General features: G+C 35.8%; 2 protein-coding genes across 2 annotated transcripts; both read left to right on the top strand.

Annotated features, from left to right (window-relative positions):
- The first annotated feature begins 3,447 nt into the window (after positions 1–3,447).
- LOC123317188 lies at positions 3,448–10,431 on the top strand. Its single transcript, XM_044903586.1, has 2 exons — positions 3,448–4,024; positions 10,002–10,431. Exons 1-2 carry the CDS (start codon positions 3,952–3,954, stop codon positions 10,373–10,375), a joined length of 447 nt encoding a protein of 148 aa, XP_044759521.1. The 5' UTR covers positions 3,448–3,951; the 3' UTR covers positions 10,376–10,431.
- A 3,786-nt stretch (positions 10,432–14,217) lies between these two features.
- On the top strand, positions 14,218–15,018 carry LOC123317720 (tigger transposable element-derived protein 6-like). The gene has a single exon (XM_044904329.1). The coding sequence runs from the start codon at positions 14,218–14,220 to the stop codon at positions 15,016–15,018; it is 801 nt and encodes a 266-aa protein (XP_044760264.1).
- Positions 15,019–20,358: the final 5,340 nt, after the last annotated feature.

Raw genomic sequence — 20,358 nt, 5'->3', positions numbered from 1 at the left:
TGGCTTTTTGATGTATTTTTATAGATTAGAAAATTCTCTATCTTATGAATATGTTTCTATTTTCCTAGCTTCAACATTTGAAACAGGGTATGGCTTGAAAGGCAAAAGTGCGGGGCACAGTTGCCCCGAATGACTCTACGTTCATTCATCTGGCTCGATGAGCATGTTCTCAGCATTCTGCACCCATTGAAACCAACGGTTAGTGATTATCTCTAATACTCTCGTTTCATGATTTATCAATTGTATTTTCTGTTTTTCTGATGGAGGTTCTAACCGTGCTTACTTGTAAGAAGTCCGTCTCTGAAAATGTTGATTTCATTGATCAATTTTAGCACTCTTCAAGTCCAACGTAATGTGTAAATAATACTATTTTGCTCTTCTCTGATTAATTACACGACTCTACAAAAAATTTTACGTTCTTTGTCCTAACGTTTATACTAGGATTTTCCGATAATTATGCACAAAAACGAAAAGAAAATACCTGTTTTTGGTATAAAGTTTGCTTTTGTGATAGTTATAGTATTAATACTCATTCTTCATTTTTTTTAAATAATTTTTAATAATTCAAAAACCGCGCGATGATTGATAGTGGGGTGTTTACCCTAACAAAGTGTCACTAGTCATAAACAACGATAAGATGTTATTTACAAGCCCAGACAAACTTCAAAAGTCGTCAAGAAAGTGTAAATACGATGCTGATGCATTTTGTTTTATATGTGATCAATTTATTATAATTCATGACGTGAAATACGAATTCAAGACATTTCACGTTCTCTCTGAAGCCTATGAAGCATATTTTGACTTTCCTGTTTGGAATCAAGACAAGCCATGGGATCCACATGTTGCTTGTAGTTATTGTAAATGATATCGTTGAATCAGTCTCCTTAACACAGAAGCAAACTTTTTCATGCCATATATTTTTTTTTCGTCTAATTAGGATCTTAACCATCGAAATTTTATGCTTTGCAGTCAAAGTCAAATTTGGTGTTGACCCGTGTTATGATTGTTTTTCTCATTTTATTAATTAATTTTGCTCTTCTTATTTCATTGTAATATTCTAGCACTTCTCAGATCAATTAATTTTGCTTCTCCCATTTTCACTTGCACGATACATGCATTGCTCCTACGTACATCATAATTATTGGTCAACTCACATTCAGTGTAATTATCTCTCCTTGTTCATCAAACTTAGACAATGTAGTTTCACCTCTGGCCTATTTCACTGTTACTCTCGGTATCGCAAGTGGACGAAAATGTCCATTTGGACAAAACGATGTTCCCTACATCTTAGGAGTCAATTGATGCAATTGCACCGGCAAATACAATACCTAATACATCATCAGCATCTACAAAGGCCCCAAGAAAACAAAGAAAAGAGAAGAGTTTGACGGAAGAAGTCCTACAAAAAGTTTCAGCACAGCTCAGTTCTCCAGAAGAGGACAAGTTCGATATAGCTGGCAAAAATATAGCAAACAAACGCAGATCATTGTATCCTGAGACAGGAATTGTCACTGAGAAGCTATTGAGTGACATATTATTTGAACCACAAATGGGCAACGTTCGGAGACATACGAGAGTTGTTCTTCAAAATAATGAGCCTCAAACGACAGAAAGTCTCCGATACCAAGAGTTGCAGCCAATGTCGAACAATGTAGAACAACAATATTATAGAACATTCACGTCAAATTTACATAAAAATATTATGTATGATTAGTTATTGTTATAATTTCTGAGTGTATTCGTTTCATTTTTGTTTAGTTGTGTGAAATACTGTGTTTTTTCTTGTTTTTGTTAGAATTTATACTTTATGTTGTCGAAACTAATGTTAGAGAGAAGCTATATTATGGATTCCTATTTTTATAATATTTTCAATATTCTTCTGATTTTTTTTATATAAATAAAAATGCCGTTCGTTAATTTTTTTTTTTTTTCATTTTATTTGACTACATGCTGTTGTACAATACACATCATCGAATATATTTCAAAAAAACTCAGCGTAGAACCTAAATGTAGTTGTCTTGTCATGGTACGATACCTTCATCATAATTTTTATATAAATCTGGAACTTGTTTTGCAGATTCTGATGCAGGTCTCTTTTGTAAATTTGTAAAATTCGCTTCAACAGCAACCTCGCCTGGATGTTCTGGATCATAGTTGCTAGATATACCAGTATCGCCAGTTTTTTCTCAAAAAGTTATGTAGAACACAAGCTGCCATTACAACTCTCTCCACATCTTCTAATCTCAATTCGATAGGATGAAGAAAAATTCCGAAAGCATTTTCCACCGCACGAAGGGCCCGGGACAATCTATAATTGAATGTACGTTTTTCTCTGACCAATTCATTCTGACTAAATGGCTTCAAGGAAAACGCTTCATCTCCAATAAATACGAAGGGAAGACTTTTGTTGCTATTAGAATTCTTCTGTAGAACTCCGTATTCTCAATTACTCCACCATCGGATACCCTGCTATCCGTCCCGAAATCTACCATAATAAATTCGTAATTGCCATTTACAATTGCCATTACCACGAGACTATGACTTCTCTTATGATTATAATAATAAGAACCACTATTGGGGGTGTAATAATGCTGACCTGTTCTCCATCTATGGTGCCCAAGCAATTTGGAAAATTCTATTTTTAGTCAAACTCTTTAGCGATGACTCTCCTCTCTTATTCAGATTCTGGAAACTGAAATAAAAATAATTTTAAAAATTGGAGCAATGTACAAAGTTCGAGTGCCTATTAGACGTTTCTGGAGAACTGGACATGCATATTTGATATCTGAAAATTGGTAAAAATGATATGTATTGTTCGAAATTCTCTACTGAGCTAAAATATTTTTGGAGCCTAAGAACTCCCAGTAATATAAGGAAAGAAAATGAAATTGTTCGAAAAATATGATTGAGTATTCAATTCTGAATATATTTCTGTTGAAACTATTATATTCATTCAAATTGTTGAAAAATATTGAGAAAAAACCGGAAAAAAGTCAAATATTCGCAGTCACTATTATGTTTATTTTTCTTATTCTCAACATCCTAGGCGACCATGGTGAAATGTTGAGGCGTGCGCTACTGTATCCTCATAACATCAAAGTGGAAGAATGTGGAAAGGTCATGAATCTTTTGAATATCAGAAATATCATCAAAGAGTATTTAGAATTTTGTATCAAAAACTGTTATCGAAAATTGGCGATAACTTCTATTCATTTTCATATACATATTTATCAATACTAGAATAATTTTTTGAAAAATTTCACATTATATAGATATAACTATTGGGTATTCCAGAAACAAGATGGTGATATAGCATAATTTTTCTCAGAAAAAATTCAAAATCTTAAAGGAATGTTATGAAGTTGTTGAATAGTTTAGAATGATTTTTTGGATTTTAAAACAAATTTATATTATCATTATTCCCCCGTTTATTCTATGCAACTTTTTTTTCCAGAAAAATTTTGCAAAATATGTTCAGTCTGAAATATTTAATATACTATTATCGATTCAATAGGTACCACATAGAATAATCTCCAGAAGGATTTTGGACTTTGCGAAACTTAGAAGGTAAGAAATAGTGTCATTCAATTTTATAAGAAAGTTTCGTTAATTGAATCATTCAGAAGTGGATGTGAATCATCCTGCAGTAGGTAAACCAAAATTTGTTACTGAAACCACTAATTTTCCACGTGAAACGTTTCTCTTTTTGGTTCATATATATTTGCGAGACATAGATACACCCAACACCAGAAATGACCTACGTATGAGAGGTTAATCTGAAACGTTTCTATGAAAATGTTTCTGAAATAAAAACACAAACGTTCCAAATTGAAAATTACGGTCCCTCATTCTAGCTTAAAGCTTCCTTAAGTGTCATTTTTAGTAGGACAAAAGATTGTCACGAATTAATAACACATTACAAATTGACTTATTTCAGCTTCGAGCCGAATCATGAAGAGAAGGAAGAGAGGAGCAAGCAAATTAAGTAAGCAAACGAAGAAGGGAAAGAAAGTTTTCGTTCAAGGTATTTGAGATATTTTTGTATAATATTTTTTTTAGACTTTTTCACAAATGAATCAGAAATCTGTGGAATTTATGGAATTTTATAGAATCTGAAAGTGTTTTTGGAAAAATTCAATGAGTGATATATTTTCCAATATTCCTTTTCACCTTCAATACTTTGGAAAATTAATTATCTTTCAAGAACACTAAATTACGAAATATAATATTTAAATTTAGCATATTCTACAGCAATTCCATATTATAACTAAATTTCATTATATTCAATGAGAGTTCAATGTATTGAATTATGTTTCATAAAACTACTATTTGGCTTATAGCAAACTTCTCCCCTTCAATGCTTGGTGCACTGCGATCATAAATGATATTTTGGATTACGGGGATAAATTATATTTAAAATCAATTTTTTCGCGAAATTTACCCATTTCTAATCATTTGTTAGTTATGGAGGTGTTTCCAAAGTTCAAAATCAATAACGTTTGCTTTTCATTGCATATAAATGAGGAAGATTCAGTTGTGGGTCATATAAACATTGAAAATCATGAAGAATTCGATATTCCTTTAGCGCAAGGTCTACCACAGGTTTTTCGAAATTATACTTCCGCTATATTTACGTCTGGGGAATTATCTACCTGTATAGGAAAAATAGCGAACTCCTATTATCTATTTGATTCTCACAATCGTGGGGAGAACGGTGAATATATAGAAGAGGAAGGTAAAGCATGCTTGCTCAGCTTTAATAATCTCAAATATTTATTAAATTATTTATTGCAAAATTATTCTCCTGTTCTGCTCTACAATTTGACTCCGATAGAGGTGCGAATGGCTTCTGTGGATAATTTGTCAGATGGAGACCAGTATTATTTACTGGAGGAATACGATTCCACCTCATTTGGAGTCGAAAGAATATCTACAAAAGCAGTTTTGCCATCGATGATATCGGAAAATTGCGAAGTTGGACAGGACGATAATTTCGAAACGGAAATCTCTACGTCTGTTGTGTGTGATGTCGCTGAACATCAGGAGGACACGCCTGCCCATTACCTTGAGGCGCTTAGTAGTGAGTGCTCTTTCTGTGGAGCACTATTTTTTCGCACCGAGAATATGATTTGCTGCAAAAGAGGCGCAGTGAGCTTTCCGGTGAGTGCCGCTTATCCGGACCTGCTGGAGGCTTTGATCATGAACAACCACCCTCAATCGAAGAATTCCATATAACATATAAAAAGTTACAACACGCTGCTCGCCCTCGGCTCCACGACAATCGTTCAAAGAGAAGGTTTGGCGAGAGGAGCCCCTGTTGTTGTGGTCTCAGGGCAGATATACCACCGAGTAGGCTATGTTTGTCCATCCGATCCAGCATTTGGATCGCTGTATTTCGTGGATTCAGGAGAAGCCACGAAGAAGATTGCATCAAAAGGAGTTGGAGACGGTTGCAACCCCCGATTATTAGGGCAAATAGATGCTCTGCTGAGGGAAACTCACCCATACGCCCAAATGTACTCTACCCTAGGTCAAGTGGTTCGTGACACACGACGAACCAGTGGTAACGATTCCGTTCCGCAGCTAGGCCTATATTTCCACCAACAACCAGGAACCAACAGGAAGGTCTACGTGGCACCTTCCACTTCCACCGAAATCGGCGCTATTTTTCAGACAGTCGACGGGGATATACCTCCACCAGGCACAGTTCGTGTGAATTTAATAAGTACAAGTAATAGTTTCCAAATTAAGGATATCCCAAAATTGTCTCCAATTGTTGATGCTCTCTGTTATCCATTACTTTGTCCTAACGGAGAATTGGGATGGTCGACTGGGTTGCAGAAAACAATTGGAAATAAACGGATTTCAAAATTAGAATTCGAGTGCTACCGTCTGATGATTCGTGCAAATCATTTCAACCCGATTCTTCTTTCCGGACGCTTGGCTCAACAGTTCATCGTTGACAAATACGTTGAGTTAGAAGGCTTCCGATTAAATTTTTTGCGAACACATCAGAAGGAATTACGCGTCGAGAGCTACGTCGGGCTCCAAGATTATATTGCGCGAAGAACGGTAGTGGAACCTGATGGTGGTGAAAGAATAGGTAGAGTTACTATCCTACCGAGTTCGTTCATCGGAGGGGCACGTTTCATGCAGCAAAATTATCAAGATGCAATGGCCATTGTAGCAAAATATGGAAGAACCTCCCTTTTCGTCACTTTCACCTGTAACCTCAACTGGCGTGAGATCACTGAAAATATGGGAAGTAAGCTGTTGAATCCTCAGGATAGACGGGAACTAATCGGGCGAGTGTTCGATTCAAAAAGGAGGGCATTTTTCGAGGATATATTGAAATACAAAATTTTCGGTGATGTGATCGCTTACGTTTACGTTAAAGAATTTCAAAAACGTGGTCTTCCTCATATGCACTGTCTTCTGACTTTGGCAGATGAATATAAACTGCGAAATTCTGATGATGTAGACAAGCTGATTTGCGCCGAGCTACCAGCCGAAAACACCCGGCTTTTTGATATTATAATGTCCACCATGATTCACGGACCCTGTGGTGATCGCGCACCGGATTCTCCATGTATGGTCGACGGACAGTGCACCAAGCATTACCCCAAAGAGTTTTCGGAAATCACCAAAATTAATTGTGCGTTGCCCGTATATAGGCGAAGAAATTACGGTCGCACCGCGATATTCAAAAGAAACAAGGGAATGTGTGTGATAGATAACAGAGACGTAGTTCCGTATAATCCATATTAATCCATGAAATATCAATCTCATATAAACGTGGAAGTGATTACTTCAGTAGGAGCTATAAAATATGTTTTCAAATATATAAATAAAGGTCCTGATGCTGCCGTTCTTCAGTTGCGAAATGAGGTCGTTTGGGACGAAATCAGAGCATTCATTGATTCCCGCTACATCTCTTCCGGTGAATCAGCTTGGAGATTGTTGTCTTTCCATATTCAAGACAAAAGTCACACAATCTATAGGTTACCCGTCCATTTGCCTGGAGAACGTGTGGTATATTTTGAAGAAGGGGAAGAGATGACAGCGTTACAACGTTCTAAACTCAGTCGTTTGGAGGCGTATTTCGAACTTAATGTGAACGATCCTAGCGCACGTGAATGGAAGTATTGTGAAATACCTCTCCTTTATTCTTTTAATGCCATCTAACATCGCTGGGTTAGACGTTTGAGAAAACGATCTGTAATACCTAAGTCCGAAGTACATAGAAAAGTTCAATTTGCGTATTTTGCTCCTTCACTTCCAGGAGCAAAATCTTTTAATGATTTAAAAACCTTCGACGGCACATTGTATTCTACGTTTAAAGAAGCGGTACTGGCCAGAAATCTGATTCGGAGTGGTTCAGAACTCTGGAACACGCAGCCCTGGTAGAAATGCCCGGATGTATGCGGAAATTATTCGCATACATGCTGTGTTTCTGTGAGATCGGCGAACCACTGTCACTTTGGAATGAGTTCAAGCGATTCATGATAGAGGATTATGTGAGGAAAGGTATCTCAGAATGCCAATCTGAAGATTGCGCTCTGCGTAGAATAGAGAAGACATTACGTTTTCTGGGAAAAACTCTTAGAGACTTTAATATGTCGGAGCCGACCTCAAGTTCGGGAGTCAACGTTACCAACACCAACGACGACGATGAGACTTCGAGAACGGAGTCGTCAGATTCAAGTCTTGGGAGTTTGAACCAGGATCAACGCAATGTGTTCAACAAAATCATTACTGCGGTCGAGTCAGCGGCGTTAGGTATAGATAGATATTTATATCTCCAAGGCAATGGTGGTACGGGAAAGACTCATCTGTACAACACGTTGCTGGAATATTGCGAGGAACGGCATATACCGACTATTGCCGTAGCCTTCACTGCGATAGATGCGTTATTGCTCAGAAACGGAAGAACGGTTCATTCGACGTTCAGGTTGCCATTACATCTGAATGCATCTTCCCGCTCCTCTATAACGGCACAATCCCAGGAGGCTGACCACTTGAGAAAAATTCGGCTTATAATTTGGGACGAAGTCTCTATGGCCAGTTACCATGTCCTTAATATTGTGGACGATCTACTTCGACATGTAAGTATGGATCACCGACCTTTCGGAGGTAAATGCATACTACTTGGAGGAGATGTTAAACAGCTACTTCCAGTAGCTCCTGGTCGTGTAGAACAAATCGAGCTCTTTTTCACAAATTATAGGTTTTGGAGAGTTTTTCAAGTGGTCCATCTGACGACCAATATGCGTGTAAATGCAGGTAAGGAGGATTTCACCCGATGGCTAGAAGATCTGGGCAGGGGTACCACCAACACCCAAATCGTCAGAGACAAGGACACAAAAGATGGTGATTTTGTTAATCTGCCAGATCGTTGTCTGACGGTTGATGTTGTTAGAGAGATTTACGGACAGCTTCACGCTCTTACACCACAGCAACTCGCACAGCGAGCTATTCTCTGTCCCAAGAATGAACATTGTAATTTACTCAATGACAAAATTCTCGAATCGTTTCCCGGAAAGACCTTCGTTATTCACAGTAACGATAGCGTGGCTTCGGGTGATGAAGACGAGGTGGCAAACTTTCCTGAAGAATATTTGAACAGCATAACACCAAGCGGAATGCCTCATCACAAACTCAAACTCAAAGTAGGTGTACCGGTTATACTTCTTCGAAATTTATGTCTTGAAGATGGATTGATTAACGGTACACGACTACTGGTGTTAGCTGTAACAGATATGTTGATAACAGCCGAGATCGTCACCGGCCGTTTTTGCGGGAAAAGAGTTCTCATTCCTAGAATGGATCTAACTTCTTCCGACCAAAACTTGCCGTTTGTACTGAAAAGACGACAATTTCCGTTGGAACTTTGCTTTGCCCTCACCATTAATAAAGCACAGGGGCAAACATTTGAACGCGTTGGCATATACCTAGCGAGTCCTGTCTTTTCTCATGGACAACTCTATGTGACTTTCTCAAGAGCTCGCTCTTGGGATTCCGTGAAGGTAGAAGTGGACAAAACATCAAGGGTATTTGCTCAAATCATCTAAAAAAGTTTTCACTAAAAATATAGTGTTCGGTAAAATTTTAAATTCTATCTAAAATGAGTAATCCTATTTTTGTTCAATTTTTCAAATCAATCCATCGATTTTCGGAAACAGCAAAATTGCACAATCATCATTTTCAAAATTGTTTTTTTTCCAAATTCGTTAATTACCTCAAACTGTAATAATTTTGCCGGTCGTATTTCTTACTACGAGACAACGAATAAAATTGTGAAATCCGATTTTGACTTTCACTGCTTATCGCTAACACCCCAGATAACACCGAACCTTGTCTTCAACTTCTTCAAAGAATAGCTGGCGCTCGAGATACCTGAGAAAAGGGCGTTACAAGTTTCTTTAAATCATTGATATAAATTTATCTTATCTGTACACTCCCACTGATATGCCTAAGATGTCTAGTAGTTTTTTGGACATCTTATAGATATGAAATTACAGGTGATTTTTCTGAAAATTGAATTTTTCATATTGGGAGAGACTTTTTCAAGATATTGGAGAACACACGTAGGTCATGAAAAGGAGATAAGAAACCAACATTTATTTTATCGAAACATGAGAAAAAAAAATGTAAAAATATTATGGGATAGTGTTGCAGTGGAAAAAATTCTTTCTGATGCTAGGAATGTGAAATCTGACAATTTACAAAGGTTGAATTTGTTGAACAGAAAAGATATATCCTATTTGTCAAAGAAGCATAATATATTAAAAAAGAAACATGAGAATACAATGACAGCCGTAAATCTTAAAGTGAAGGAATGGAATGACAATGGAAGAAAATACTGCTTCTTTTTTAAACAGCAAAATATGCTCTATACCTGAAAGAAATGTTTCCTTCTATTATTAAAAAGTCTAACTGAAAGAAAAATTAATTGCGAGTTTGAAATGATAGATAATCAACTGTATTTCTCTTTATTACAGGTGAACATCATCCACTATTGAATCCTAGTGACTTTTGTTTAGGGTTTATGAATAGTGTGATGGAAATAAAACGGAAAAATTTCTCAAGAATTATTTGCATGGATGGAACACACTCTACCAATCAGAAGAGAATGGATCTGACTAAAATGCTCGTAAAAGATGACAGGAATATGGGTTTTCCAGTGGCCTTTTTTCCCAGTAATAGATTGGATCAGATCACTCAAGAAGTTTCCATGCAAGCATTGCGTGAGAAAGTTGTGGATGTAATACAGCCAGAATATTTCTTGAGAGATGATGACCCAAAATACTATAACGCTTGGGTAAAAGTCATGGGAAATAGACCAAGAAGGCTCTTGTGCATCAGGCATGTCTAGGTGATCCAAGGTAGATCGAAAGTACTTATTTATTGCTGAATAAAATGAAATTATAATTTTCCAAGGGAAAAGACTTAAGTTTTTTTTCAGATACGTAATCAGGTAATAAGAAAAAGTATGAAGTTCGACATGAAAAAAATACTGAATGAAATGGACGTTCAAAAATTCAAAGAAAAGAGCTAGAGATACTTTGAAAAACTGGAAAATGCTGAAGAATGAATTTTCCTCAATTATCTCAAGAAGTATGTATATTAATTTAGCAATGTTTCTGAAATAGTTCAAAATAAAAATTTCCATGCTACCTATTTACAGTTTTTGATACGAATTTAATATTTATTTCTGTAGATATTATTACCAAAGGGAAGCAAGGATAGCTCATTCCTATAGACTATATGCAGACATTAACACCAATATGGCGTTGGAAAGTCTGAACAATATTCTGAAAACTAACCAGATGAAGAGAAAAGCAAATGTGACAATTGATCTCCTACTGAATGAAATTGAAATTTTAGTTGATGGCAAAATGTGGCAAAGGATATTAAAGGTTCACTTCCTCCAAAAATATTTCGAGCCGTCAAGTAGGTGTATCTACAAAGCGAGCTTTGGATATATTGAAAAATAGTAAATTTCGGCCCTAGGCCTACAGAAAACAACCGCCTCTCCGGCCTAGAGATCCTGCCTGTCGATTAGAATTTTACCACTGGTATTTAAAAAAAAACTAGAGGAAGACTCGTCGTTTTTTGAGAAAGTTATATGGTCAGACGAAGTTCACATAAGTGCTGGGATATTCAATAGACACAATGAGCATTTGTGGTCAGAAATCAATCCACATAATACTTTAAATGTCCCTAATCAGGATAGGTTTGGGTTTAATGTTTGGTTATAAAATAGCGAGTGTTGGCCTATTGCACTTACAACGGAAATTTAAACAGTCAACGCTATGAAGTAATAATTGAGTAGCACATTGTTGAAGGATATTCAATTTACCTCTTCTTGAGAGGAGAAATATTATACAAGATGGTGCCCCACCACACAATAGTAGAAACATCAAAAAAATATTATCAAACATCTTCGGAAATAAATGGATAGGAAATCAAGAGCCAATAGATGGCCGTCTCGTTCAACTGATTTGTCACTATTAGATTTTTTTAGCGGACACATTGAGGACAAACTTCTTGAAAATAGTAAGAGAAGTATAATAGAACTGAGATAAAATCTCCCAAGTTGGTTGATCACAGTTTCGCGGATGGTCAACGATTTGAGCATCTTCGGTAGAAACTTTATTCTCATCAAAAGTTATTACTGACCAATTGTTATCACTAATATATTATTTCTTCTTTGTTCCTTTCTTAGGAAAGCAATTAGTTGAATTGTTTAGTTTAATCATATGCCTTATTTCGTATGCTATTTGAAATAGATTGGTTCGTGTGTGTATTCATTGTGGAGACTTATAAAAATAATTCTGTTAAATTTATCTCATTATAACTGTATCGATTGAAACAGTCGATCATGTGGATTTTTTCGTCATTTTCGAATTCACATTGAGATATAAAAATCTATGAAATATATCCAGATTCAAATCTTGTGAAAATTGATAAAAAGCCATAGAAAGAATGACATTGTCGGAAGGAGACTGCTCTTCTTATATTATAGAAAGCTCTATTTGTCTATGCTCGTCAAAAGTTAAAATCATAGAAATATTGAGAAAAAAGGTTTTTGACCATATTTTATTATTTATATTGATACAAACCATATCATGTTATATATTTTTGAAATTAGTAAAAATGAAGCTTTCAAAAAATTTAACAGAAATCTAACAACCTAACTTTGGGTCATAGCTTAGCAATTGAAAATCCTGCTAAAGAGGCGAGCACGCCACTGGATGCTACGTAAAAAATTTCCTGCATAATGTTTTGATTTCAGAGCTCTGTCATCAGTATTAGCGGAGACATAAATTTATTTCGATATCGTCATTTTTCCAATTCTCGCTTATAACTCGATAACAAAAGAAAGTGGACAAAAATGACTACTTGTCTTGTTAGTTTCGAGAATGAGAATGGCGTATCAGATTTTGTCTATCTTCTCTGGTTTGAAAGATGTAATGCTAAAACATCGAAATTTGTCCACCCTGTATAGGTAATATATATATTAAAAACTTCAAGTGATAATACCTAGTATCCATTATTCATTTACGTTTTAGTGATGGAAGCAAAGGCCAGGTTTAAAAGCCTGCGAGAAAATATAGGAGGGAAATTCTTATAAAAGAGAAAATCGAGAAAAGTGACGCTCCTGCAAAAAGCAGACCTGTTTGGTCCTTCATGAACTCCTTTCATGTTATCGGTAAATATGGTGAAGAATCGCATAGGGAGACAGTTTCAAATATTCCTGTCGATACAGAACACAATCGGAAGTATCAGATACAGAAGTTGAAAATATATTTCTTTCAATTTGATAAAGATGTAAATTCCTCTACTTCATCCTTTAGGAATTTTTGAAAGTTTGGGAAATTCACTGGGTAAACTGAATAGATTGGACAGATTTTGTGTCCTCATGTTTGATGAAGTTGCCTTGAGTGCCGGGCTTTCATACAATTTCTCTAGATATTGTATTGAAGGCCTAGTGGACATGGGCAGTGGTAAAAGAAGAGCCGAACTAGCAGATCATGCCTTGGTGTTTATGATTAAGAGCGTTCGGGGAAAATTGAAGCAGCCACTTGCTTTTCATTTTTGTCAAAATTCGACGCCCACAAGCGATTTAGTTTTAATTATTAAAGATGTGGTAAGACATGTTCGTCTGGCAGGTTTGCACGTAATAGCCACCATATGTGACCAAGGTTCAATGAATGTTGCGGCCATCAATAGACTGTTAACAGAGACTGAAGAATACTGCTTGAGGAACGGTATGGAGAACAGATACCAGAGCTATCTTAAAGATGAACAAGAAATTGTTCATCTACATGATCCTCCCCATCTGCTCAAGGGTATTCGTAATACTCTCTTGACAAAAGATTTATACTTTTGTCAAGAGGGCATTCAAAAAGTAGCGTCTTGGTAACATATTGTCGCCTTATATAATTGGAGTACTAGTGATGCATATAGTACACTGCCTAAACTGACAGAGGAACATGTAATACTACAAAGGATTAAAAAAATGAAAGTGAAGTGTGCTGCTCATGTTTTCAGTAGATCTGTTGGTACGGTTCTGAAATTATTAGCAAGGGTAAGCAATGAAATAACCAGTTCATCACGGTATTTCATAGATCCCTCTGCAACACAAACTGCTGATGCTCTACTTTTTTTTGATCAGCTTTTTGACAGTATCAGCGGACGTTATGAAAGTCCTTCTTCGTACAAGCCCCTTGTGGGTGTGGTGAAAGGAAATTCTCCCCATACCGATTTCTGGAATAAATCCATCCCAATCCTAGAGTCCATGTCCTTCAGAAGTAATCCATCCTCAGATCCAATACAGTCGACTCTCGTTAATTCAAACCTGCGATAATTCGAACCTCTCTATAATTCAAAGCTATCACAAGTTCCCTTCAAAATCTCTTTATATTTCGAACAAAATCAATACATTTTTATGCACTTGGTAATTCGAACTAAAAAATCATTGCTATATAATAAAACGACGCGTTAATTCGAACTCATCGGCGTCCAACACTCGACAATTCAAAGTTGCATAGAGAAAGAGCCGGAAAGATTGGAAGTACATTTTGCTACAAGTTCAAACTTGTATCAACGTACACGACCCTTTGTTTTTGTTATGATTAGTTTGACTATGTATTTGACACACACGAATTGGTTACTCTTTCGTTGGTATACAGATTAAAAGTTCGTTTAGTTATGAACCCTAGAAAGTATAAATGTTTGACGATTGCTGAAAAGAAGAAGTTAATCGAAAAAGTAGACGAAGGTGAGAAGAAAAGTGATGTTGCAAAAGAATTCAAGATTCCTCTGAGTACTCTCCCAACCATAATAAAGCACAAGGAGAAAATTTATGCTACTCAAACTGCTGGAGTACGGAAAAGAACTACTAAAGATGAATTTCCCCGTCTGGAAGAAAGCCTGGTCATTTGGCTGAGACAGTGCAGACAACAAAAAGTGTCTATTAGCGGAAACTTGTTAAAGGAAAAAGCAAAAGAGTTCGCGTCTACCCTAAGCATCAATAACTTTGCGTCAAGTGAAGGGTGGCTTACAAATTTCAAAAAGAGAAATAGAGTTGTATTTAAAAAAGTTTGTGGGGAAAGTGGAAGTGTTGATGATGTAGTATGCTTGAATTGGCACGGTAAATTGAAGACCTTGATTGAAAACCATGATGCCCGAGACATTTTTAATACTGATGAAACTGGCCTATTTTTCAAATGTATACCGGACAAGACGCTTACTTTTAAAGATGAAAAATGTCATGGGGGAAAACATAGTAAAGAGAGGTTGACAGTTTTACTTGCAGTAAATATGGACGGATCGGAAAGACTTAAACCCTTAGTGATAGGAAAAGCAATGAAACCGCGATGTTTCAAAGGAGTGAAATCGTTTCCTACTGACTATCGTGCTAACAAAAAAGCTTGGATGACGACAGAACTTTTTAACAATTGGCTTTTAACAGTTAATGGGGACATGAAACGACAAAAGCGGAAAATTTAACTATTTTTAGACAATTGCACTGTCCACAACAATCCTCCTATATTGTCCAACGTGGAACTCTACTTCTTTCCGCCAAATACAACTTCCAAATTGCAACCATTGGACCAAGGGATCATCCATAATTTTAAGACGTTCTATCGCAAAGAAATTGTTAAGCTCTTTTTAGAATCTCTCGACAAGCAGCTAACTGCAAATATCACAGTTCTGACAGCTATTTTACTGATTGACAAGGCATGGAGAGCTGTAACACCCCTAACGATTCTCAATTGCTTCAAAAAATCCGGTTTCTTAAAAGAAGATCAGGAAAATGGATGATGAAGAACCAGCAATAGAACCATTAGTTGACATCAGCGGTGTGAGTTTTTCTAACTTTGTTCAAGTGGATGAAGATGTTGCTGTCTCAGGTTCACTAACCGATGGCGAAATTTTATCTGAGACAGATACGAATGAAAAAAGTAACGATGAAGCTGAGGATGATACATCAGAACCTTTGGCAGAGGTGTCAGTTAAGGAAGCAAGATCCTCATTCGATACCTTACAAAGCTTCTGTCTACAAAACGAAAGTGATGAAAAAGCATTTCAGGCACTTTTTCTCCTAAAAAAAGTTATTGAGCAGTCTGAGCAGCAGCAATATGCTTTGAAGCAAACCAGTATAACAGACTTCTTTCGAAAGATTAATTAATTCACATTATGAATATACATGTATGTACACGAATGTACCTCTGAACTTTTGACATTGTTATAGAATAGCAGTTAATAAATAAAAATTGATCAGCACTTAATAATTCGAAGTTTTATTTATTTTCTCTCACAAATTTCGAACCATTTGATATTTCAAACACTCGATAATTCGTAATATTTTAAGAGTCCCTCGAGTTTCGAATTAACGAGAGTCGACTGTAGTTACTTAAAACATTTCAAATTCACAATCCGTGGCTTCTTATATATCTGGCAAATCTTGAAAACGGAAGGTTTTAAATTTCTAGCTGCCCGAAATTTCAATCAAGATCCCTTGAAAAAAAATTTTTCCCAAATAAGAAGCCAAGGTGTGAGAAATGTTAATCCTACCTGTTCATCATTCATTTATTCCGTAAGTCCCTTCTCATCAATAATTTTCTATCACCACATTCTCCCGGCTCGAATTGTGAGGAGGATAACACTAATAACGCTCTTGATACTCTTAAAAACTTCATTCTAAAAAAAAGTAAAGCATCACATCCAGTAACAAGAGAAGAACCACCTGTTTATACAGTGCAACAAAAATTTTCAAATATCGATAGAGACTTGGCGACCCCCTATGTTGCTGGGTATTTGGCTAAAAAAAAATGAAAAATATTAGTAAATGTTCTGAATGTTTAGGAATCATAGAGGCCTACAAATATCCTTATTAAGGCAAAAACGTACCCAGAATCCAAAATGGTATATCCCTCCAGAACATTCACTAGTATTTTTCATGAATTTTCTCGCCAGGTATTTAGTACAATACCCATGAAAATTAATATGTATAATATTAAAAAGGAAGTCATTAGTGAGATATGTGAAAAAGATATTGAATGGTTGTTCTGTTTAGCCCACACACAGGTCCATAAAGAATTTATTGAGTTTGGTTTCAGATTCATTTTGCTGTTCTATATCCGAACAGTGAATAAAATTCTATGTGGTAAAAAAATCTACAAAATTTTTCTGATCCCATCATGAAGATGGCTCCAGAAAAATATCAGAAAAGGAGGAGGTAGATTTAACCCTTTCATGGTTTCATTTACCTCCTCATATTCATTTTTTTCTTCCCATTTTGCATTTTTTTTATTCCTTAATAATCATATTTCATTATCCGGTGTAGAAGAAAACATTTCCTAGATCAATTAATTTTCTCAAAACATTTCAAACAGTTATGTGTACTAACCCCCAGTTTCACAAAATTTTATTAGGGAACCAATGCTTAATTGACGGATAAACGATTTGTTTTCGATAGTTTATGCATCATGAGCAGTCTGAATATCATTCTTTCATCCAATTATTATCTATATACGTCCATTCAATGATTCTCAACTGCTACATTTTCAATATATCCAGAAATATTAAAGATTCAATGATTTGATTATCTGGGAATCGAGTGACTGTCAAATCGTTAATCAGGCAATCCAAGTTTTGTGAAACCCGCTCTTAATCTTTACATAATTGCTGATTTGTCGCTTTATTTTTTAAAACCACTCAACTCAAATGGTATTGGGAGCTGTTGATGCTTTGAGTAATGGTGGTGAATGGCTAGTTCGTTTCAGATCATAATATTTGTTGATACTCCTATCAATGGGTGCAATGTATGTGAATTGATTTCGATCAAACAATAATTTCTCAGGATATGAAAATAACTGTCTCTTGACTCTCTTGTCTTACCACCCAGTGATACAGCCAGAAATTTATTTGGGCTATTTTCACTTCTAGCAGGTTGCACAAAAATTTACAATATTTTTTTGTGCATATAAAAAACTCTTGAGGTGTGCTCTGACCCTGACTACACCCCTGGTGATATACCTGACTATGTATAATGAACTCATTTGATGGTTCAAGCCCAATGAATCATACTGAAAATTTTCCACCATCAATTATTCCTTACTTGCAAATAAATTGATAAATGGGAAATAAAGCGACAAATTATCCCTTGTATTTTGATGTTTTTATAACTCCATTTCATCGTCCGATTCCTGTTCTCATTTCATTTTGAACACTTGTAACCTATTATTTGTACGTTCCAATTATTTTTTTGTTCCTCAATCATATATTCCAATGTATTTTCAATTACGATATGTGAAAATTTCATGTAATAAACTGTTTGTATGAATTCACATTATTATTTGATAGATTTGAAATGAAAATAACCTAAAAAGTAATCAAAACTAATGTAACGATGAATCAAACCGTAAGATGACGATGACGACAAATTTACCGACTTTTTTTGCTGAGTCTTAATAAATGGTACTGTTATTCGTGACAAAATTTTTATAGAGAGTTTGCCATCTATATTGTTTATCTATGGTTCTGATGACAGATTTATTTTGGCGAAGTTTTTCCAAGAAATGTCCTTATTTTTTCAATAATTTGTTTGACTAGTGGAAATCATATACGTTCTTCTAGTTCCGTTTCATGCTTTACTGGTAAGTGATTGGTTTTTTGATAATTATGTTTGTGTAGTCATGAAGCTTGGAATTTGTCTGCTCACCGATGGCTTGAGAAAGTATAAGTTCTTCGAAGGAAAATTGTATTTTAACACGTTGAAAGTTGACTTGGTTTAAGGCCAGCGGTTCGATGAGACCGCTGTCCCCAAAATCACTCCAACTCAATTGTGGCTATTCTTTAGATCTCATAAAACGGGCCGCTTGGCCACACGAGTGCCTTTTGACTTGTCGAAAAAATTGGGAAATATGATTCCATACTATATTCGTTCAAAAAATATTACCATTGAGTTTGAATAAGACCGAGTTGAATACCTACTCAAAGACGATACAAAACCAAGCGTAATTCTTATGAAAAGAAAATCCTACTAATGAGATGAAGTACAATTTTGCAACTGACTACTTATTTTCAGTATTTGAAAACTCAACATTCCTTCAAAAAATTTTCTCGAAAATGGTTTACCAGAAGAAATAGAGAGTTTACCGAAAAGAAGACTTCGAAGATCCAGTCAACAGGAGGAATTACAAGAATACCCATAATTAATTTCTAGTTTACTGTAATAGTTATGTCGTTATATTCTTAACCAATATCATTTTCTACAGAACAACTTCTTAGTGATATGGTTTAAGGGTTAATAAAAATTTCGCTTCTTCCTGAAATACTCTTATTTTATTTTCCAATAATTTGTAAATACTTACTACTTTTAAAACACCCCCTGAAATGCAGTCGTTTCATTAGGTAATATACCTTTTTAGTTTCACGGTGGCCTCTTTCAGTGTTCAATTTTAATTGTTACTGTACCTACAATTCAATAGTTGAAAAAAAATCACGATTCATTTTTTAATCACCTTATTTTTCATTGATTTATCAGTGTTGTTACAAATGAATGATATAGTTTCATTTTTAAATTACAAGTAAGATGGCGATTTTAAAAGGACCCACTTTCTACGGCCACTGCCACAGAGCCAAAGTTCCGATTTCTGCCGGTGCGATTAGGAAGTAGCGCTGCGCTAGAAATTTCAGCAAGGGAGTTGGACTTCTTCTCGTTTTATATTTCTATGCATCGGTGAACCACATGCCAAAATTTTAATAGAGGATATGAAGATGCTGGAATCATCTGGATCAAACTGTCTTCAATAAGTTTTTGTTTATAAAAGTTAATCTGAGCATGAATGTAGGAATTGTAGGATTCAATAATAATAATTATGATTGTATGCCAGCAATTTCGATTTGTCACTGTGGAAATACGAATATTTGGTCTTATTCATATTCGGTGGGATTCTATGACATGCAGAATTCCACAGGTCGTTTTCTACAATAGACGAGTGATGAAGTAACAGTTGGCAAGACCAAACTCACTAACAATGGATAATCACAATAAGATACTCCAAAATAACTTTTGTGCAAAAGCGTTGCTTATAATGACAATGTCATTAGAAGTGCGGAAGATACAAGTGCTCGAGCTAATATGATTAAAACTTGCTCCAATCAATATTGTATCATTCAATCATTTATAACTATGAAATATATAAGAACTTCCTGAAAGCGTCGTAACATTGCGATTTTAAGATTTCTGACATCAAGCGGTACGTCTGCAGCTTTGGAGAGTAGAGAGAAGGAGAACGATCGCTGCTTTGAGACCACAGATTTTTTGTCCCCTAAAATATGTACGAATAGGGTAGTTCATGCTTTTGCCAACAGGCGCGCTGGCCATCACGAGAGTGCGAAATTTTGATTTACACAAATTAAATTGTAGTTGGCTCGTTGGCTGAGTGAACTGTTTCCCTGGTGACAGATGATAGGAATATTATTATTTTCGATTTTTGATAAGAGAACTACGAAGGCGTAGAAGGGCCACAAAATATTTTAAAAAAATTTTTCCTTAAATTCCGACTTTGAAGTCGGAATTTAACTAAATTCCGACTTCAAAGTCGGAATTTACTAAATTCCGAGTTCAAAGTCGGAATTTAGTAAAATTCCGACTTTGAAGTCGGAATTTTATTTGCTTCGAAACCGATACAGGCTAGATGCACAGGGTGTTGTTCTACGACGACATAGATTATATACAGAGAGGGGGGCTGGGAGCTCAATGTTATTTTATGGTTACTATTTCATTACTGGGGTGGGGGGAGGTTGTGCCCAACCTTACCTCTACCTGTCTACGACCAT

Source organism: Coccinella septempunctata, chromosome 7 (genome assembly GCF_907165205.1).
Source record: "Coccinella septempunctata chromosome 7, icCocSept1.1, whole genome shotgun sequence".
Taxonomy (NCBI): domain Eukaryota; kingdom Metazoa; phylum Arthropoda; class Insecta; order Coleoptera; family Coccinellidae; genus Coccinella; species Coccinella septempunctata.
The sequence above is the reverse complement of the archived record's forward strand: the minus strand, read 5'-3'. Positions and strand labels throughout refer to the sequence as shown.

Coding starts and splice junctions, on each gene's coding strand:
- LOC123317188 (XM_044903586.1), top strand. CDS start 3,952: ATGAAGAGAAGGAAGAGAGGAGCAAGCAAATTAAGTAAGCAAACGAAG. Junction 4,025..10,001: donor AAAGAAAGTTTTCGTTCAAG/GTATTTGAGATA, acceptor TCTTTATTACAG/GTGAACATCATCCACTATTG.
- LOC123317720 (XM_044904329.1), top strand. CDS start 14,218: ATGAACCCTAGAAAGTATAAATGTTTGACGATTGCTGAAAAGAAGAAG.